This window comes from Carcharodon carcharias, chromosome 18 (assembly GCF_017639515.1).
Source record: "Carcharodon carcharias isolate sCarCar2 chromosome 18, sCarCar2.pri, whole genome shotgun sequence".
NCBI lineage: Eukaryota > Metazoa > Chordata > Chondrichthyes > Lamniformes > Lamnidae > Carcharodon > Carcharodon carcharias.
In genome coordinates this window covers 50,021,289-50,044,633 of record NC_054484.1, presented here as the reverse complement: position 1 = coordinate 50,044,633, position 23,345 = coordinate 50,021,289, and the positions used below count along the sequence as shown (strand labels likewise).

The 23,345-nt window shown below is 39.9% G+C and overlaps 1 protein-coding gene across 8 annotated transcripts in view; it reads left to right on the top strand.

The window, feature by feature from the left end:
- Window positions 1-23,345, top strand: part of tiam1a (TIAM Rac1 associated GEF 1a) — a 303,246-nt gene that overhangs the window by 201,609 nt on the left and 78,292 nt on the right. For all 8 annotated transcript variants that reach the window (XM_041211695.1, XM_041211693.1, XM_041211698.1 and 5 more), the window contains 2 exons: window positions 1,851-2,066; window positions 10,668-10,747. In XM_041211695.1, coding sequence (XP_041067629.1) covers window positions 1,851-2,066; window positions 10,668-10,747 — 296 coding nt within the window. The remainder of the gene's footprint in view (window positions 1-1,850; window positions 2,067-10,667; window positions 10,748-23,345) is intronic.

The following is a 23,345-nucleotide window of genomic DNA, read 5'->3' as shown; positions in this document are numbered from 1 at the left end:
AGGGCGATATTGTTCCAAGTGAGTGTGTGGCTTTGAGGGGAACTTCCAGTTGGTGGAATTCCCATGCGTCTGCTGCCCTTGTTCTTCTTAGCGGCAGAAGTCACGGGTTTGAAAGCTGCTGTCGAAGGAGCCTTGGTGAGTTATTGCAGTGCATCTTGTAGATGGTACACACTACTGCCACTCTGTTGGTGGTGGAGGGAGTGAATGTTGTTGTTGATGGTTGAGGTGCCAATCAAGTGGGCTGCTTTGTCCTGGATGGTTTTGAGTATCTTTAATGTTGTTGGAGCTGTATTCATCCAGGCAACTGAAGAATATTTCATCTCACTCCTGACTTGTGTCTTGGTGGACAGGCTCTGGGGACTCAGGAGGTGAGTTGCTTGCCCCAGAATTCCCAGCCTCTGATCTGCCACAGAATTTATATGGCTGGTCCACTTCAGTTTCTGGTCAATGGTATCCCCCAGGATGTTGATAGTGGGGGATTCAGCAGTGTTAATGCCATTGAATGTCAAGGGAAGATAGTTGGATTCTCTCTTGCTGAAAATGGTAATTTCCTGGCACTTGTATGGCACAAATGTAACTTGCCACTTATCAGCTGAAACCTGAATGTCGTCCTGGTCTTGCTGCATATGGACATGGACTGCTTCAGTATCTGAGGAGTTACGAATGGTGCTGAACCGTGTGCAATCAACCGCGAATATCCCCGCTTCTGAGTTTATGATGGAAGGAAGGTCATTGATGAATCAGCTTAAGATGGTTGAGCCTAGGACACTACCTTGAGGAGCCCTGACAGTGATACCCTGGGACTGAGATGGTTGACCTCCAACAACCGCAACCATCTTCCTTTGTGCTAGGTATGACTCCAACCAGTGGAGAGTTTCCCCCCTGATCCCCACTGACTCCAGTTTTGCTCTGGTCCTTACTGCTACGCTCAGTCAAATGATGCCTTGATGTCAAGGGCAGTCAGTCTCATCTCACCTCTTGATATCAGCTTTTTTGTACATGCTTGGACTAAGGCTATAATGAGGTCAGGAGCTGAGTGGCCCGGGCGGAACTCAGATTGAGCATCAGTGAGCTGGTTACTTCTGACTTAAGTGCCACTTGATAGGCACTGTTGGTGACCCCTTTCATCACTCTGATGATGATTGAGAGTAGACTGATGGGGCAGTAATTAGCCAGGTTGAATTTGCCCTGTTTTTTGTGTATAGATCATGGGCAATTTTCCACATTGTCAAGTAGATGCCAGTGTTGTAGCTGTACAGGAACAGATTGGCTAGGAGCGCAGCTGGTTCTGGAGGAAAATCTTGAGTACTATTGCCAGAATGTTGTCAGGGCCCATTGCCTTTGTGGTATCCAGTGCCTTCAGCCGTTTCTTGATATCATGTGGATTGTCATGTGGGCTGACCCCTTGTTATTCCTCAACTCAAATTAAATCCTCTGTTTGAACCACTCCTCTAGTTACATCCTATATTCGAGCACTCAACATGAGTAGTAAGAAAGTGCTAAATATTTGTTAGTTTTCCATAGATTGAGTTTCTGATGCCAGAGGATAGAAGAATGACAATGCTGTCAGTGGAAAGTATTGAGAGCAGGTGGACTTTTTTTTCATAGAAGGGGAAATTAGTGAGTGATCCACCCAAGACTGCTGTCATATCTGCATCCCTCAGGATTTCTCCCAAAGGCCTTCTGAACTGGTTATTTGCTTTCAAAATGCATCATGAGAGAATAACTTAAAATAACAATTTTGCTTTTAAATTTGTACATTCAAAAGGATGTAAATAAACTGATGGAGATTGAGTGTAACTTTTAAAATTGAAAATTTTTAACAGATTATCTTTTGCTTCTGCATTTAGGCCTAAAAGTAGGTGATGAAGTTTTGGAGATTAATAAAATGAAAGCTAAAGATCTGGTTGTATCTGACTTGAAGACAATCCTGTCTGCGCCTTCACTTTCCCTCACTGTACGAACATATGGTCAGCCAGTAGATGGACACATATGTACCTCGCCTCTTCGACGGGTAGCAACAACCGATGCATTAAGTGACAGTGGATTTGTTTCCAGCCATCAAGGTAGGGGCCATCTTCACTATTTAAAATTTTTAGTATGCATATGATTGTATTTAGATCTTTCAAGACAAATGTACAATGATATGCCATGGGGATTATTTTAACTTAGGTTAGGCAAGTTAGGTTAAAATTATACTCGGTTATTATTCTCTTACTTTCCAAGGGCTTCAGTTTTGCTAGCCTTCTACTTGATTTTATTTTATAATTTTCTTTATGATGTTCTGACCATGCGCATCTATGCTACAGTTTTGGAACATCAAATTAAGCCCTGAAATGTTGGCTTCTAGTGCTGTTTACAATCTCGAGCAATGCTTTTGCAGTGTAGGAAATTGAACAACTAAAATCAGTTTCATTTTCTTCTGAAAAATTTTTTGAACATTTTCTTTTCTATTTGACTACTATTCTAATCCAAAAACGAATGAAAAATATGTTTGCGCAGTGGCACTTGGGTAATCTACACAAATGGGGAGGTTAGAAATTCTATGTAGATGATGGTTGGATCTTTGAAGTCTAACACAATATTGAAGCAGCCTTTGCATAAATATTTAAGAAATAGAATTAGATTCTTACTTCAAAAGAGGAATATTAAAGAGAACAAGCAATGAACAGGAAAATTAGATTAGGTGACACAAATGCAAAAAAAACCACAAGGTTGATGGATCAAATGGACTGTTTCTAAACTGCAACAGTCTACGAGGTAAGGTAAGAGTGACTACACTTAGTATCAAGGCAATGATTGAACAAATGAGACAAGAAGGAACTGACGTAAAACTAATGTCAGGGAATCAGGAAACTAACTCTCCTGTGGCCAGAATTATACCTGGCACAAAGGAAGCTGGCTGGGGTCATTGGAAGTCAATCTTCTCATCCTTAGGACTTTGCAGCAGGAGTTTCTCAGGGCATAGACCCACCCACCTTCACTGTTTCATCAATGTCCTTCACTCCATCATAAGGTCAGAAGTGGGAATGTTCGCTGATGATTGCACAGTGTTCAGTTCCATTTGCAAATCCTCAATAATGAAATATTCCATGGTTGCATGCAGCAAGACCTGGGCAACATTCTAATAGGTGGCTAATAACATTTGCGCCACACAAGTGCCAGGCACAACCATCTCCAGCAATAGAGTCTGATAAATTTCCCTATACATTCAATGGCGTTACCATCGTCAAATCCCCCACTATCAGCATTGTACGCATCACCATTGACCAGAAGCTCAACTGAAACAGCCATATAAATACTGTGGCTTAATACCATCCAGGATAATGCAGACTTTTTGATTGGGTCCCCACCTACTAGCTTTATGCATCCACTTCTTCCACTGGCATGCCATGGCTGCATTGTGTACTACATGATGCATTGCAACAACTCATCAAGGTTTCTTCGACACCACCTCCCCAATCGTGATCTCCATCATCTAGAAGGACACAGCAACAGGTGCATGAGAACATTATTTCCTCCAAGTTCCTCTCTAATTCACACACCATCCTGACATAGACATATATCATCCTTCTTTCATCGCCACTTGGTCAAACAGTAAGGAGCATCTTCACAACATGGGCTGAAGCAGTTCTAAAAGATGATCTACCACTAACACCTCGATGGCACTTAAGGATGGACAATAAATGCTGGTGATATCCACATAAGAACTAGGAGCAGGAGTAGGCAATTCAGCCCCTCGAGCCTGCCCTGCTATTCATTACGATCATGGCTGATCTCATTTCAGCCTCAACTCCAATTTCCCACCCTCTTCCCATAACCTTTCAACCTGTTACTAATTAAAAATCTGTCTATCTCCTCCTTAAAATTTATTCACCGTCCCGGCATCCACTGCACTCTGAGGTAGTGAATTCCACAGATTCATGACCCTTTGAGAAAAGTAATTCCTCCTTATCTCTGATTTAAATCTACCACCCCTTAGCCTAAAACTATGGCCTCTCATTCTAAATGCCCCAGAAGGGGAAACATGCGCTCCACGTCTACTTTGTCTATCCCCTTTAGCATCTTATATACCTCGATTAGATCTCCTCTCATCCTTCTAAACTCTAGTGAGTATAGGCCTAAACTGCTCAATCCCTCCTCATAAGACAAGCCCCGCATCTCTGGAATCAATCTATTGAGCCTCCTCTGAACCACCTCCAGTGCAACTGCATCCTTCCTTAAGTAAGGGGATCAAACCTGTGCACAGTATTCCTGGTGCGGTCTCACCAATGCCTTGTGCAGTTGCAACCACACTTGCCTATTTTTATACTCTATTCCTTCAGCAATAAATGCCAAAATTCCATTTGCCTTCCTTATTACCTGCTGTACCTGCATATTAGCTTTCAGCGATTCATGCAAGAGGACACCCAGATCCCTCTGCACTGAAGCGCTCTGAAGTTTCTTTCCATTTAAATAATAAGTCGCCTTTTTATTCTTCTGACCAAAATGGATAACCTCACACTTATCCACGTTAAACTCCATCTGCCAAATTTTGGCCCATTCACCTAACCTGTCCATATCCGTTTGTAAATTTCTTATTTCTTCCTTGCAACTTACTTTCCCACCTATTTTGGTGTTATCTGCAAATTTAGTTATAGTACCTTTTACCCCTGAATTCAAGTCATTAATATAGATGGTAAATAGTTGCGGCCCAAGGACCAAACCCTGTGGCACCCCACTAGTTACAGCTTGCCACTCAGAAAAAGACCCATTCATCCCAAAGAATTATAAAGAAAAATTCTGTAGAGGGGAACCTCTGGTGGGTAATGCAAGTTGGCAGATGAATAAGTGTAAGGGTTACAGTGCTGATATTACAATTGACTTTTCAATGCACTGCTGTGCTCATCTATCTTGACCATTTCCAGCACCATTCCTTTTGTTGCTTTGTACCTACAGGCAGTATAAGATAGCAGTAGAACAGATGATCTGGATGATCATAACTTCCTCATGTATCAGGTCACAAATCCAGCTGTAGGATCTTTCACAATCCCAAGTGAACCAGCGCCACATTGGCAACAACCAAACACAGTCCTTCCTCACTCAGCTCCAGCTACAGATGTGCAGTAAGCACACTATTTACTAGTAGATGGACATATATTGATTTGAAAATTAGCAGCTCTGATCTGATCAGCGTTGCAGGAGCTGCTGATGGGATCGCTGGAGGTGAATACATGCTCCTTTTAGTGCTCAGGTCTATAGCTGGGGATCAGTGGTTATCAGTGAACAGTGCATTTAGCTGATTATTTTGGATCTGGTGGGATTAGATGTATGGGGGAAGCTTTGAGTGATGAAAATCAGCTGATGGATAAGCTATGCCAGCACAATCTGATTTTATAGCTGGAAGTGAGTGAAGAAAACAAATGCTAGCAGCTTGACTTTTGCTGCTATTCTCAAAGAAGTTCTCACTAATCCTTGAGGTATTACTCTACAGAGATATTTTGTGGTGAGATGTATAGCTGTGCTATTTTCAGGTAATACAATAAGCTATGCCTTCTAACTGCAGAAATGGCTAGAAAATAATTTTTAGTCTTAAGCAAAAAGCAAGGATTAGTGGTGTTTAAATTAACTGCATTTCGTTTATGCTACTTCCTGGTGCTGAAATTGCTTTCTTCATCATGGATGCTTGCTTCTTAAGAGGAGATTTTGCTTTGTTTAAACTGTAGCCCCGAGTAAAATTCTGACTTGCATGAGTGATAATCAAGAAACAGGAAAGAAAAAAATCTCTTATAGCCGGGATCTGTGTCATAAGGGATGTAATTGAATAGCTAGTATATGGATAATAGCACCATTTTACACTTAAGCGGCTACTGATGTGAAGACTGTATAAAGTCCAAGATGCAGTTTTTACCTATTCATGTTTAGTCCAATAATTCACACTATTAACCAGCATGACATTAGAATCAATTTCATACCAGCATGAAGTTCCTTGAAATTTCGCACAATATACATGACATGGGATTACAATACACTTACAATCTTACCTCATCAAGCGTAGATGAGCTGAATTTGGCTTTCCTTTGATTGCTCGTCAGTTTGGTATGGGAGAGGATGATAATCAATTACGTTGCTACAAGGATGTATATGGCAGTCATCATTTTGTGCTGAAAACAATTTGTACTACTATACCATGCTTCTAATATTAAACAAACTGTGATATTGAAGGATCACTTAATGGACTAGATCTTGTGGCCAGCAGCAATGTAATGGTGCTTGCTACTGACCTCAAAGAATCTAGCAATCCCTGTGACATGGATTTTCCCTTTTCTGATATCTTTTTGAATCTGGTGGCAAGTCAAGGGTACTTGCAGGCATCCAGCAACATTGAGCAGCGTAAAAATCTAATCACATTTAAAGTATTCTCATATTAAGTAAATGAGGAAGTAAACACCACTGAATCCCTTTACTTTTAAACTTTGAATTTTACAGATAGTGAAATATATCATGGGACATAAAGATCGGATTAAATTAGAAATAAAATATCATAAACTTTTTTAAAAATGCTATGTAAATATGTGAAATTTATTATAAAATGGAGAAACTTGTCAGTCAATAAATATTTGATTATTCTTTCAGGGCCAGTGAGGCTTTTTGCAGTAATTATGAACTAAGTGAAATGTTTAAAAACTCAGTTACACCTCATTAAATTAGGTGTATCTTTTTCAGCTTTTTTATGATGAGACTAAGTGTGTAACAGTGGAAATTCTTGTCAGTTCATATTTCTTACTGACTGTATTCTGGGTGTTCTCTGCAGTACTTCCCCTGAAGAAGTGTAGGATCACTGACAGCAGCTTCTTGATTCCATGTTTAACTGCACTTGTGTAAACTCCAGAAGTTTCTGTCAGTTTCATAAGAGTGATGACTGTGAAAGCCAACAATACCATTGTCGTGACTGCAAAATCCGAGCCATCATCTGCTAGGATATTTATTGATTGAATTTATTTAAACATGATCATGTTTGCAACAGTGTTGGAGAAATTACTGAGTAGCAATATAAAATAAGAAAACAAAAGCTGTAAATCTGAAACAAAAACAAAAAATGCAGAAAACAGCAGGCCAATTAACAACTTTTGCACAGAATAGATTGGTCAATGCTTCACTTACAACCCTTCAGAACTGGCAAAAATTATGAATGCATTATATTTAAAATGGAAAGGGAATAAAGGGAGGGACAAACAAACACGTTTGAGAGAGGAAGCACGGAGGAAAATTAGTTTCTCATTTGTTTTGGTTAACGCAGTTTCACTGTTAGAAAATTTTACTTAGTTTTGTTTCTTATCACTTACAAAAAAAAAGTTTTGGTACTTAGTTTGCATGAAGTGGAATAATGAAACCTATATCACAGCTTTTTAGCAAGCTTGACATTTCCTTAAGGATGAAAGATTTATGAAATTGAATTAAGATAATACCAAGTAATGCTAACATTTCAGTAACATGGAACTTTTGGATAATAAGAACTTGGGATAATAGTTAATTTGACAATAGTAGATTTTGTCCTCATTATCCAAAGGGCTATCAGTTGAAATTTCTTGAATTGTTAATTCATTTTATTTAACAAAAGGTACAGTTGAAGGCTGTTAATCACAATCTATTTATGAATGAGTCAGAATTTCATCCAACTAAATAATGGGAAGACTGAAGCGAGTGACATCAAACCCTGCCCCAAACTCCATTCCCTAACCACAGACTCCTTCCCTCTTCCTGGCAACAGTCTGAAAATAAACCAGACAGTTTACAGTCTTGGTGTCTTTTTGTTCCCTAGATGAGTTTCTGACTGCACATCCATGCCATCACTGAGGTCACCTAGTTCCACCTCCGTAATATCACCCGACTTTGTCCCTGCCTCAGCTCATCTGTTGTTGAAACCTCATTCGTGCCTTTGTTATCTCAAAACTTGACTATTCCAACACACTCCTGGCTGGTCTCCCACATTCTATTCCTTGTCAATTTAAGATTATCCAAAACTCTGCACCAAACTATGTTCATCTATCACCCCTGTGCTCGCTGACCTCCATTAGGCCCTGGTCAAACAATGTCTTGATTTTAAAAATTCTCATCCTTGTTTTTAAATCCCTCTATGGCCTTGCCCCTCCCTAACTCTGTAATCTTCTCCAATCCCACAACCCTCCAAAATATCTGTTCATTTTATTCTGGTCTATTGAAGATCTCTGATTTTAATTGCTCCACCATTGGTGGTCATGCCTTCATCTACCTCGGCCCTAAACTCTGGAATTCCCTCCCTAAACCTCTCTGCCTCATCTACCTCTGACCAAATTTTTGGCCAACTGCCCTAATATTGTCTTATGTAGTTCAATGTCTAATTTTGGTTTTATTAATCTCCTGTGAAGTGCATGGGATGTGTTATTACATTATAAGCATTATATAATTATAAATTGTTGTTGTAAATATGTTTTATTCATACAAAATGTTGCCATATAAATTGAATAATCTTTATTTGACCATTTTTTTTACCTCATGAAAATCGGAGGCAGTCTTCAACGGTATAGATTCTGAGCATGTCCGATATATGGAATTTTACAGTATGTAATCTGTGTAAAAAAACATTGACCAGTAGAGTAGAGTGTGTCCCTTATCTAATCGACTTAAGACTGTCTATGTACTATTCAGCACTACTTACTTTTCCACTGAGTTTTAGAAAATTATATTCAGAGCCTTCAGTGTTTATTTCTTTGCTTCCTTTGCAACATTATCTATAGTTCTATTGACTAATTTTTCTTCCGTTTCATCTGAGAAATTTTCCTTTTAACCTCACTATATTGCCAGGGAGATGGTGGCGTAATGATAATATCACTGGACTAGTAATTCAGAGGTCCAGCTAAAGCTCTGTCTGGGGACATGGGTTCAATTCCTACCAAGGCAATTAATAAATCTGGAATATACAGCTAGTCTTAGTCATGGTGACCACGACAACTATCAGCAATTGTTGCAAAAGCCCATCTGGCCCACTAATGCCCTTTAAGGAAGGAAATCTGTCATCCTTACCTGGCCTACATGTGTCTCCAGACCCACAGCAATGTTGTTGACTCTTAACTGTCGTCTGAAATATCTGAGCAAGTCATCCTGTTCGAGGGCAATTAGGGATAGGCAGCAAATGCTGGCCTTGCCAATGATGCCCACATCCCATGTATGAATAAAGAAAAAAATATTAAACTTAGTTTTGGAATGATTCTTGACTCTTTTAAGTTCAACAATGATGAATTAGACATTATTCTGAGAGTTTGGGTTGGTGGTGGCACCTAAAATAAACATAAATGTTCCTAGCTGCAGACTAATAAGAGTGCACTTGGGAATCCCTGAATGAGGGCCAGAGGAAAGATGGAAAAGAGCCGCAATATTCCCAGCTGTGTCCCACAGCATTCGCTGGGACTTCTGCAGGACACAACCGGACCTATGTCTTCAATAGATGCAGGGCGTGGATTATGTGAATGAGATGAAGGGGTTGTTCCCTCGCTCCCGCCTCCTCTTCTTATTTGGGACCCATTTTGGTTTAACCTTGAAACCACATTTGCCCAAGGCTCTGCAGGATCCCGAGGACAGACCAAAGATCATAAAGGAAGATTGGAAATTTAATTTGGAGCACCCACTCTAAAGATTCAAGGCAGTTGGGGGCTTTCTAGTTACTGATCTCCATCAGTGACCAAAAGGTTCCAATCTCGGAGGCTTGAAGCACAGTTGCAGATGCAGTTAAATTTACTGCCCACTTTTAGGTGTAAAGCTCCATAAGGGAGCAGACCAGGGAGATCTCCCATGCCAAAAATGTTTGCAGCTGTGTCTTCTTAGATATAGCATTCTTGCAGTGCCTGGAGAAGAAAATCTACCCCATATTTCCCAAAGCCACCCTTAACTGCTGCAGTGGCTACACTGTTGAATTGTCATTTGTCTTCTCTTCACATTTCAGTAACAATTGGAAGCTAGTTTTACGCTGGTGCAAAACATATGAAGCTGTTAGCAAGGCAGTGCGCTGCAGAAAAATAGACTTACCGGAGAGCAAAACAAATGGAAAATATTGTCAGTGAATCAGTACTCACAAATAGCATTTTTAATATAACCTGCAATCCACCCCATGTTTCTTGTGGGGACAGTAATAGTTATCGCTTTTTAAAAAATAATTAAAGGGAACTGAATGCTGTGATCTCTACCAGCTGTTATCACTCTCTTTAAATAATTACAGGGAGCTTGAAAAAGTGATCTCTACCAGCTGTTGTTGATGTCCTTTTATACTCCCACAATTGTTAAAAGTGAACAAAATAGCAGATATAAAGTTTACAGCTTTAATGGATTTTGTAGCAGTAATCCTGTTACTCGAAACCTGTTCTATTATTAGTTGACAAAAGCATTAAGTCTATGCTTTGAGCTGATCTGTGAACACTGCACAATGTATTGGTAGCACTGGAATAATTACAACATGCAGTATTCATTATTATCTGAAAGTGTTTTCTGTCCATTCAAGACTGCTGAAGCTTTCTTTGATATCCAAAGATTAACAAAAAAATCCATGCAATTTTAAAATGATGCAAGCCTTTATTTACTTTGTGCAACTTTAATCATTACTAAGTTTCTGTGATTTGTTGCTTTCATTATATAATTACTTTTTTACTTCTGGACAGAAATGTTAAACTGCCATACTGAGCCTATCCATGACAATGAGAGACCCTCTATATCACTTGAGACTGGTGAAACATGTAAGGTAAGTCTGTTGCATACTGTTATATTATCACAGTTGTGAATGTGCACACACCTGACCTTCCTTCAACCCATTCAATAAAATTTGAGGATCTTATGTTAAGAGCCATAGCTCTATTTGATTTTAATCTGTATGATCTTATTAGCATTGGCACAGCTTCTAAGGTAGATTTTCACCCGCATATTCAGTAGCTGTAGCTAAATTTTCTGTTCATTAGCTGTAGTCCTGGAAATACAGAATTGTGAGAGGTGGAAAGATGTGTTTTCATGGAAACTAATTTTTCTGACTCCGTGTTTCAGCAGTATAAACAAAGCAGAACTACCTATGTGCTATCTCGGTTAAGCAGTACTAGAATTGTTCTGAATACTTTAAGCAGCATTATGTATTTTAAGTGAAGTTTACTGCTATAAATTTCTTTACTATTCATTTACAGATCTTTCAAATGTATTCATTGATGTATTTTTAAATGCTTATGATGTATTTTTAAATGCAAAAAAAATCTTTTGGAGATGAACTTTTTTTTCTATTGCAATGGGCTAAAAACGTCATAAGCTGTATGATTGCATATTGTAAATGCATTTTCATTTTAGTATATATTCAGTCTTTTGTGTTGTGTTAATATTTATGTTTAAGCATTAAATCAAATGTTTTCAGATTAGTTACTCGGGTGGTTAACTTGTCTTACTTTTTGCCATGTAGATAACCATAGAAACAAAATTCAAAAGCAACTATTGTCACATTGGTGATTGTTATAGTTTTTAACTGGTAAGAAAATACATGTTAAATAGTTGACCAACTTAATAACTTACACATGTTGCTTTGAGGAAAAATCCCAAAATGATACTGCACAATTGTCTGTTCCTGTGCTTATTGATGCAATTATTAATTACTCTACAGTGCTGCAGTTTGCATTTGGTTTGAAAAACCTGTGCTTAAGTCCATCTTTTTCTGTCTTGGTTGCATTTGCTATTTATTGTGCAGTGTGGTGTTCAACCACAGTTTGGCTGTTGATTCCCATGTATGTTATCTTAACCTCGAATGTTAGAGTATAAGATAGGTTTTGTAAATTGTTTTTCTTTTTGACCTTATATAGTAAAGTTTATTTTTGTTTCTTCAAAACCTGTGGAATCTTGTGGCTTTGTTCTCTTAGCCAATGTCTTGGCTCTCAAAACAAAAACAGAATTACCTGGAAAAACTCAGCAGGTCTGGCAGCATCGGCGGAGAAGAAAAGAGTTGACGTTTCGAGTCCTCATGACCCTTCGACAGAACTTTGTCTACTTTAAACAAAACATTATTATTATTGGTCCCTAACTAGAACTTATCAAAAACTTGAGGGCATGGTCTAGGATCATAACAATAACATAATTAGGAAACTAATTAACCTTCTTTCGCAATACTCCCCAGCCCACTTTGATCTTCAAGGGACATCGCACAAAAGAAAATACAAGCTTTTCTCAGCAGATGGGTCATCACACTACACTTCAAAAATACTTCATTGGCTGTAAAGCACCTTGGGGTGCCCTGTGAGTGTGAAAGGTGCTATAATGCAAGTATTTTTTGTTAAAGCTCATTCCTGATAATGCCCAATTTGATTTTGAGGAATAAAACATGAGTGGAGTGAAAAGAGCCAACCGAGTGTGGAGTTTAACCTGAGCTGTTTAGCCTTTAGGTGCATTTGGTTTAAAATTAAATTTAATGGGGCTAAGTTGTTAACATTTGTATTAAACTTTTAGCAGGAATTGTTTAACTTAATATCAGGGACAACTGAAACCTGTGATACAGTATCTGTGTGATATGGGAGGTCCTTGATCCTTTGTGGTTTCAGATGGCTACTTGTCCCTGATAGTCCTTGGACTCTACTTGAGCTTGAGCAGCAGCTGGGACCACTCCATCACAAATGAAGGGTTGAAGATTCCTAGAACGTGTAACCCAGTAAATGGTCATCTCACAGATAGAGCACTTAGTGAGGAAAGGAAGTGGGCAACTATCCATTGGGAGAAGGAAGAGCAACAGGAAGAGAAGTAGTGCAATAATCCCTGAGTCTGTTGAATTAACAAACAGGTACTGAGTATCTGTGACATTTGCAGCAGGATCTCGGAGGAGGATAATCACAAGTAATGTTGTGGTACTGGTGAATTTGTGGTAGTCAAAGAAAGTGAAGGCGTTGCCATGTGCAGGAACATGGCAAAAATAGAGGATTCCGTACTCAGGAAAGTAGGCAAGTGTTTTTGTCATTGCAGCTGAAGGTGTAGAATGGTACATTGTGTCCCAGCTGCCAGGAATAGGAGGGTGCAAAAGATATTGGACAAGGAAGAGGACTAACCAGAAGCCATAGTTCATTTTAGAATTAATGATTTAGAAATATGTACTACAAAAAGCCTAAGGATACAGGAACAGAAAATTTGGGGTTGTTGTGTCATAGGAGTGGATCCATTGGTTTCATTCTTAGCTATCCAATTGTTGCTGGAGTATCTCCAGCAATGGCTTCTCTTTCTGCACCCAGACTTGACCTCTGGAGCTGCCAAGAACCTATCCTTGTTCTCCTTTTTTTCCTCATCTGCATGCTGCCCTTAGCTACCATCAGCCACAGTCACTGGTTAGTTTCTACCTATTCCTGATAATACCCAAATCTAATTCACCACAACCTCTCTTGACCCCACAGCTGCTGCTTATGTTGTCAGATTGGCTTTCCGATATCCAGTCTTGGACGCTTCTCCCAACACAAATCTATATTGTTGCTACAGATTCCATTCCCCTTCCCATCCATTGTCTCAGCCTAAACTAGGCTGTTCTAGATCTTGATATTGCATTTGACCCCATGTGGCTCCCACCCCTATGCTATCCCCATCAGAAAGATCACTTACATCCATCCCTGTACCATCACTTGCTTTGTCCTCTACCTCAGTCCTTTTGTCATTGAAACCCTCATTCATGCCTTTGTCACTCTGAGACTCGATTGTTCCAATGTCGTCCTATCTCATTCTTCACCCTCTGCAGACTTAAACTCATTTTAAAAAAAAACCTCTACTTCCCATATCCTATTCTGCACCAAGCCCTGTTGTCTCATTACCCCTGTCCTTGCTGATGTTCGTTGGCTCCTGGTCCCCAGTTCCTTAGATTCTAGAATGGTCCAAGCGGATTTGAAGTTAGCAAACGTAACGCTGCTATTCAAGAAAGGAGGGAGAGAGAAAAGTGAACTACAGGCCAGTTAGCCTGACATCAGTCTTCAAGAAAGTGCTGGAATTTATTATTAAGGAACTCTTAATAATCCATTTGAAAGGTCATAACGTGATTAGGCAAAATCAACCTGGTTTTATAAAAGGGAAATTGGGTATGACAAATTTATTAGCGTTTTTGAGAAACTAATACATGTAGTCTACATGGATTCCCAAAAGATGTTTGATAGGGTCCCACAAAAAGTTAACTCAAGGGCTTATGGAGCTGGAGGCAATATGTTTACATGGATGGAGGAAGGTTAACAGACAGAAAACAAAGAATAGGGATAAACGGGGCATTTTCAAGTTTGCAAATTGTAACTGCTGGGGTGCAAGAATCTGTGCTGGAGCCTCAGCTATTTACAATCTATATTAATAACTGAGACGAAAATATAGAGAGTAATGTATCTAAGTTAGCTGATGATACAAAGCTAGGTGAGAATGCAAGCTGTGAGGAGGACAAAAGAAACAACCAAGATATATAAGCATTGGACAACTCTCTAATCCCAGGGATCAATCTAGTGGACCTTCGTTGTACCACCTCCAATACAAAAATGTCCTTTCTTAAATATGGGGGCCTAAAACTGTATGTCTCCCCCAGGCCCTGTACAACTGTGGGGCAACATGGTGGCAGATTGAGTATAATGTGGGGAAGTGAGAGATTGTTCAGATTTGTTGTAAGAATGGAAATGCAGAATATTTTTTAAAAGGTGAGAAACTTGCAAATGTTGATGCTCAAAAGGACTTGGGTATACTCATGCAAGGAACACAGAAATGCATGCAGGTACAGCAAGCAATTAAGAAGGCAAATGGCATGTTGCGAGGAAATTAGAGTACAAGAATGAAGGAATCTTGCTACAGTTGTGCAGGGCCTGGGGGAGACCACACCTGGAATACGGTGTACAGTTTTGGTCCCCATATTTAAGGAAGGACATACTTGTATTGGAAGCGGTGCGACAAAGGCCCACTAGATTGATCCCTGGGATAAGAGGGTTGTCCAATGATGAGAGGCTGAGTAAAAATTAGGTCTATATTTTCTATAGTTTAGAAGAATGAGATGTGATCCATTGAAACATACAAGATTCTGAAGGGGCTTGACAGAGTTGCTACTGAGAGATTGTTACCCCTAGCTGAGGAATCTAGAACATGGGGGCACGATCTCAGGATAAGGGGGCGATCATTTCGGACTGAGATGAGGAGAAAGTTCTTCATCGAGGGATTGTGAATTTTGGAAATTCTCTGCCCCAGAGGGTTATGGATGTTCCATCATTGAATATGTTTAAGGGTGAGATAAACAGATTTGCAGAAGAGACCCTTTGGCCCATCGAAATTGTACCGACACATGAGACTCTCAGGGAATATGGGAAGCAAATGGGAAAGTGGAGTTGAAGCTGGAGATCAACTATGATTGTGTTGAATGGCAGATCAGGCTCGACAGGCCATATGATCTACTCCTCCTACTTCTTATGCTCCTCAAATTTAAAATTCTCATGCTTGAGCTTAGATCCCACCCTCTCCCATAGCATTGCCCATCTAATCTCCATAGCTCTATCCAGCCGTACAACAATTATGCTGCCCTCTGAGCTCCATGCTTCTCTGACTGTGACTTATTGTGCATCCTCTCTCCCTTTCCCCCAATACTGGCCATGTTTTCAGTATCCTTGGCCCAACATTCTGGAATTCTCTTCCTAAACTCTTGGTTCTACATTCCTCTCTCTCCTTTTAAGGCCCTCCTTAAAAACCCACTTTGGTCACCCTCGGCCTCATGTCCTCAGCTCAACCATCTTCAGATGCTTCATCAATGACTTTCCCTCCACCATAAGGTCAGAAGTGCGGATGTTTGCTGATGATCATGCAATGTTCAGCACCATTTGCAACTCCTCAGATACTGAAGCAGACCTTGTCCATATGCAGCAAGACCTGGACATCATTCAGGCTTCTCCGCCGATGCTGCCAGACCTGCTGAGTTTTTCCAGGTAATTCTGTTTTTGTTTTGGATTTCCAGCATCCGCAGTTTTTTTTGTTTTTATTCAGGCTTGAGTTGACAAGTGGCAAGTAACATTTGTGTCACACAAGTGCCATTCGATGACCATCTCCAACAAGAGAGAATCTAACCATCTACCCTTGACATCAATGACATTACTATCGCTGATTCCCCTACTATCAATATCCTGGGGGTTACCATTGACCAGAAACTCCACTGGACCAGCCATACTGTGGCTATAGAGCAGGTCAGAGGCTGGAAACTGGGGTGAGTAACTCACCTCCTGACTCCCCAAAGCCTGTCCACCATCTACAAAGCTCAAATCAGGAGTGTGATAGAATACTGTCCACTTGCCAGGGTGAGTGCCAGCTCCAAAAACACTCAAGAATCTTGATAGCATCCAGGACAAAGCAGACCGTGTGATTAGCACCCTACCCACCACCTTAAACATTCACTCCCTCCAATGCGAACGCACAGTGGCAGCAGTGTGGGCCATCTACAAGATGCACTGCAGCAGCTCACCAAGGCTTCTTCAACAGCAGCTTACCAAACCTGCAACCTCCTCCATCTAGAAGGACAAGGGTGGCAGATGCATGGGAACACCACCAGCTGCAATTCCCCCTCCAGGTCACACACCAGCCTAGCTTGGAACTATAATTTCGTTCCTTCACTGTCACTGGGTTAAAATCCTGGAACTCCCTTCCTAACAGCACTGTGGATATACCTACACCACCACATGGCCTTTAGCGGTTCAAGAAGGTGACTCATGACCGCTTTCTCAAGGGCAATTAGGGATGGGCAATAAATGCTGGCCTAGTCATTGATGCCCACAGCTCATCAAAAAGAATTAAAAAAAAAAACCCTCCTAAAATCTCCTCCTACTTAGATCTCTGTGGAGCAGCTTATGATATTTTGCTAATATTAATTGTGTTATCTAATTGTATGAATCCTCAGGGAACTGATAGATGAAAGAAAGGATGCATGAGGAGATGAAGCAGTTCATTAAGATAACATCAGATAAGGAAGAAGTAAGGATATAAAAAGTAGATGTCAGAAGTGAAAAAGGTACCTTGATGGTATGCATCTTAGAATGCTGAGGGAAGTCAGAGAAAATAGTAGAGACCATGACCATAATCAAACATCCTTTGATAGAAATTGCAGGTCAGGGGACTGGAGGGATGCCAATGTAATGCTTCCATTCAGTTAATCTAACACCAGTGATGGGCAAGTCTCTAGCACCTGTAATATGGGGCAATATTAATTGTCATTTATAAAGACATGGGCTAATTAAGCCAAGCCAATTTTGATTTGTAAACAAGTTGAGTGGGATAAATATTTAATGCAGAAAATTTTGAGAGAGCTGGGAAATGTGTCTAAGTGGATAGTTCTTTCAGAGAGATTATGGAGGCCAAATGAGTTAAATGACCCCCTTCAGTGCTGCAAAAATGATACTGGTATACAGTGCCATACTCTGCAGATTGTTCCAATTGGTTATCATTGTTTGAATAAAGAACTTTTTCCTTCAATCTGTTTCAAAATTTATCTTTCACTAAATTGAATTTTGTGTCCTCCACTGCCTATTTTGTCATGACGTATGCATACCTTTTGATGCTTTAACTCAGTGAGATCTTACTTTAATCTTCCCTCAAGACTGTAGAGTTTAAGCTTTTCTAATCTCTTCTTATAGTTAATCCCCTTTACAATTAGGATTATTCTCATTGTAGTTCCCTATACTGTCACAATCCATGCCTGTCCCTTTTAAATCACAACAATTGTACAGAGTGTTCCACCTGTAATCTGATTAATGCATTATAAAATCTCACCAGAATCTTTGTAGTATTGCATTACACTGTTCTGGCTATGTAGCTGAATATTCTAATTGCTCTACATTATCTTGATACTAAAATTGAACAGTCTACTGTTGTAGATGGCAGGCCAGGAAAGGTAGAGCATGGGCTGGGCAGACGCGAGGGTCAGGGACCAGAGTCCAGTAAGCCAGGGCCATGGAAAAGATGTGGGTTTCATGCATAGGGAGTTGGACTGCGATGAGCCATCTTTGCACTGGGGGGGATTGGGATCTTTGCATGGCTGGTAGCCGACCTGAGCCTGGTTTTTAGGAGTGCCGGAAGGCTGGTGACCTAGCATGGGCTTGGTTTGAGGAGAAGCTTGGCAGCTGGGGGAAGGAGTTTTGGGAATATCCCAGTCTAGGTGGTTTGGTTTGGTGCTGAGGTGGGGCTTTATTGATGGGGTTAAATTGTTGATATGGGGGCCTTAATGGAGGAATTTAGTGCTGAGGTGGGAGTTTACTGAGGAGATTTAGTGCTGTGGTGGGGATTTTATTGAGGGGGTTTAGTGCTGAGTTGGTGGTTTTATTGAGGTGGTTTGAAGTGGTTAAAGTTATGTGCTTGAGGTTTTACTCAGGCGGATAAATGGATAAAGGGCGCCTTATTGAGGGAATTTAATTGTGTGTTGGGGGTATTTTTGAGAGGGTCTAGTGCTGAAGGGATATTTATCGAGGGCGATTAGTGATGAGGTTGGATTTTGCCAGCTGTCATTGGAAGTTGCTGGTTGTCATGGGGGGGCACCTAGGCGATGACGTTCACCACTGGAACTGTCTCAGAAGCAGGTCTCTGTTGATATCGTTTCCATTTTACTCATATCTATGTCTCTGGTGATCTGGATCCTGCTAGACAGCGCCTTAACATTACAACATCGATAGTTCAAGGCTAAGGGTGTAATCCTGACATGAAATATGGGGTGGAGTCCCATTAGGCAGTTGGTGCGTCCTTCACTCAACCACCTTCCATACATACCCACTCATACAACTGACTGGGCCCCAGATGTATAGGCTTTCGTCTTACTGGATATCAGCCTACAAGGGCGAGAGGGGTATTGAGATGCTAAGCAAGTCTACATGTCCTAAAATCATGACTAGGCTACGCCGAAAAGAAAGAGAGGAGAAACTTTCTAGCTTGGAAGCTGGAATGTCAGAACCATGTGCTGGGGTACAGTGCTGAACAATGACCCACATTCCACAGCAAATGTATCCAAGATGACCCTGATTGACTGTGAGCTACAGTTTGATGTTGACATTACCACTGTACAGGAAACCAAATTAGTCGACACAGCTCTATACCTTAGGCTAGCCTTCTATTGGTATGGCAAGAGCAGAAAAAGCCACCAGGAGCATGGTTTAGGCTTTGCAGTCAGCAAAAGATTTGAGCCACGATAGCAACTTCTAAACGCCTCATCTCTCTCCGTCTATCATCTATTTGAGGAGCTGTTAATATCATCTGCACTTATGCATAAAACTTGTCTCAGAATCACAGAGTGCAGAAGAGGCCCTTCGGCCCATCAAATCTGCACCGACACATGAGAAGCACCTGACCTACCTACCTAATCCCATTTACCAGCACTTGGCCCATAGCCTTGAATGTTATGATGTGCCATGTGCTCATCCAGGTACTTTTCAAAGGATGTGAGGCAACCTGCCTCCACCACCCTCCCAGGCAGTGCATTCCAGACTGTCACCACCCTCTGGGTAAAAAAACTTTTTCCTCACATCCCCTCTCAGACAAAGGTCAATTCTTTGACTCTACACAACCTTCTGAGACACATTCGAAATGGTGAGAAATTGTTCATCCAAGGTGATTTCATTGCATATGTTGGGTTGAACAGAGATTCATGGTCAATGTGCCTCTGTCATCATCATGGGATGGACAAGGTCAATGACAACGGGCAACAGCTTCTTGAGCTTTGTGCCCCGAATTAACTTTGCATTACCGACATGTTCTTTCAAGGGAAACATCGCCACAAGGTATCTTGGGCATTGCCATTGGCACCACCTTGACCTGATTATCATGAGAAGAAGCATTCTCCATAACCTACCATAGTGCAGATTGCAATACTGACTACTCACAGCAGAGTGAAGGTGCAACTCTGAAAGTTTCACAGCTCAAAACACAATGATCTGCTATGCAGAATACAAGAAATGATGCCAAATACCAGGACATCGCATTGATGCTTGCGAGATTGCTACCAACCGAATGTTTACCAGCAAGCCCGATCTTGATACTGATAAAACCTGGAAGTCGCTAAAATCAACTATTTCTGTGTAGTGATGTAGCCAGAGTAACCAGCAGGATGACCAAAGCTCCACTGCAAGGATGCTTGTAAATGTGACATAAAGGCACGAAACATTGGTTATCACACTTGGGAGACACTAGCTGATGACAGAGGAAAATGGCAACATCACCTAGGTGCCGCCATAACAATCAGTGGCTACAGTAGCTTGGCAACAGACGCCAACATCAAAAATAACAACCCACAACGACACCTGATAACAACCCACAGTGATACCTCATGTGGCTCTTGTGGCAGAAACTTGTCTCTACAGCCATCAGCAAAAGCATCCCCAATGGATTTGATTTGCTGCATGTCCATCATCTTCCGCAGATGGCAAGATGACAATGATGATGGAGTCTCCTCCCTTTAAGTCTTGCTGTTTCTGCCGCCTTCATTGTGAGTTATTCTTTTTTCCCAATAGTTTACATTTGTCAGTATTAAATTTAACTTAATCAACATATTTTTGATTTTCCCTCTTATTAAAAGGCTATTTGTGACCATGTGATAAAAGTGTCAGTTTCTTAAAGATTGGCAATGCATGACTCCAATTAGTTGCAGTTTAATGCTGGCAGCTTCCTTTTACTTTCCACCCATTTAACATGAAGCAAATTTTTGAGAAAATATTGATTTTTTTTTCATGCTTTCTGTTCAGTTTTGCTTTTGAAATGTTAGAGCTGATATTTTTTAAAGAATGGCAAAAGTGTAAAATTGAATCAGAGAGTGAATTACAAGGCTACAATCTAACTGAGAAGTTTGTAACTGCCGTTTGAATTATTACAGTTAGGTTAATTGTCAGCACCTTCATTGGCACCTTTATTGATGAGATATGTTTTATTTCTGTGCTGTTCATTCCGTACAGTGTTTTTGCTGGTGGCAGCTGACATCATGCATTGGCATTCAATAGGAGGTTTCTTGTGACTAATATTTAAAAATTGAAAAAAGTTAATCAATTGTTCTTAACTAAGCTGTATCACAATTTTCATATAAAATGTTTCTACTATGCCAAACAAGTTAACTTTTGGTACTGAAATATGTTTAGTTAAATGTGTTGTGAAATACGGGCTCTGTTAATGTAACACTTAATTCAGCAAGGCAAGATTAGGACACGAGTGAGATTATATATTTTTGAGCTCATGCTGTAAATGAATCGGTGATACAGATATAAAACATTTTGTGTTTAATCATTAGTTTTTAACGGTAACATGGGGAGACTTAATTGGTTTACTACTTCAAAGGACATATTTAATTAAGAGCCATGCATTGGCCAGATCTTTCAACTTTGGCGGGGGATTAAAACAGAGTATAGCAAAGCATCTGCAGTTATCCACCATGCCCGATATTCCTTTCCTTTGAGCTCGAAGTTTAGAGGAAAATAATCTTTGGTATTACTTTAAACTGCTGGAATAGAACTAGAAGATCCAGGTTCAAACTAGTCAAGATCACTTTTTGGATAGATTTCATGAAATTCTTCAAATAAATAAAGAGCAAGCAATGTAGAATAGACTTCCAGATGGATTGTGGAGGCAAAATCGTAGAATAATTTAAGAAACAATTAGATGGTACAGTGGAGATATTGGGTTCTTTCTGGATTGGTTAATTAAAATGGCCAAATGATCTTCCCATCCTCGGCTCTCTCTCCAGTATTAATGCATCACTTTGCACTTTTCCATGTAGCCAGCAATTGGTAGAATATACAGCTGAGGGACTGTGTTCTGTCCTTGTGCTTCACAGTATTTAAACTTTTTTGAAAATGATCACTTGCAACATGTGGTTGTTGAAATAAATTGTACATATACATTGTATACATCTTAGGCCATTAATGCAATCTTGGAGAACAGTGCCATCAACTTGTTTGACCCATTTGGATCAAGGCAAGAGCAGCTTTCTGATTTGGATTACATTGATTGTTTTTGGCTTCATGTTTGACAAGCTTTGCAAGTAAAATAGACACATATTAGACATAATTTCAAAGACAGTAGACCTTTCACTTCTCTAGCCAATGTGTTTTCCCATAAACTTGCATTAGTCTGATGTTTCTAATTCAAACCAGGAGGCACAACAAAGGGAAAAAAAACATTGACAAAAGGTCCATGGTACCTAATTTTTTTCGTGCTTCCAATGTTTCATAGTTTGTTCCATTTTTATCTAAGCATGATATATATGATTATTGCCATTCTTTATTATGGATGCACATGCAACAACAAACAGAAAAAGCGCATTTGGTGGCTCAATAAAATTGTAGTCTAGTTCCTAGGAATACAACTGTTGGTCAAGGTAATGCCAATTTCTTTGTGATTACTGAATTAATATTTTACCTGGCATTTGAACAAGCAGGCTAACCTTAGGAGAATGAGGAGTTAAATTTTTAATAATGGCTATTTTGATTATAGAGAGAAATTCCCTTGTTTTTCCAATAATGATTATTTTGACAACTTGCATATTGCTGTAAAAGATTGTGTCATTTAACTTATGTTTGACTGTGCATCAAGTTGAACAATTATTCAATTAGTAATTTACTGTGAAAACTAGATTATGAGCTTTCGGCATATAAAAGCTTGACGATAGTGAAGAGAAGGCAAGCTCTTTCAAGTGTAACTGTTGTGCAACTGCACATTGGATTGATTCTGAATTCTTATTTGGGTATTGATGGCCCAGCTGGTCTTTTTGTGCTGTCATTTTTGTGTGTTCATATACATTACTTTCTAGGTTTTTCTCATGTCCTTACAAAGAACAGGAATTCAAGAGTCAAATACTCTGCTTGTGCAGTTGCTGTTTTAAGTTGCATATGAGTACAGAGGAAAGACAAACTGATAATTTAGAATCTAACCAGAGCCAAATTAAGCAACCATTTTATTCCTCTGTTATGTGAAAAGTTGATTGCTGTTCTATTTCAGAAACTTTAAAATGGTAAGGCTTAGACTGTTTGCTGGATATCTAGCAGGTTACCTGGTCTTACCAGTTTCAAATCGACCACTTTGTAAGTGCATCACTGTAATGACCATATGAAACTAAAGACTGAAGATTTAAGAACAGTTTTAAACTCAATTTTAAACATTTAAATCCTGTTCACATAACAGCCTTTCTCCTCTCACCTTTTCCAGTATGTCACTTGAAGTAATTGTCTTATTAACAGAACAACAAGTGTTAACTATGCATCTTAAGGTCAAGCAATTGTTATATTTGATAGTTTAAAAGCTGGTTTAAGAAGGAGTAAGAAAAGATAGCTGGAGCAAAATGATAAATGGCTTTCTGAAAGCCTATGAAATGTTTGTCTTCC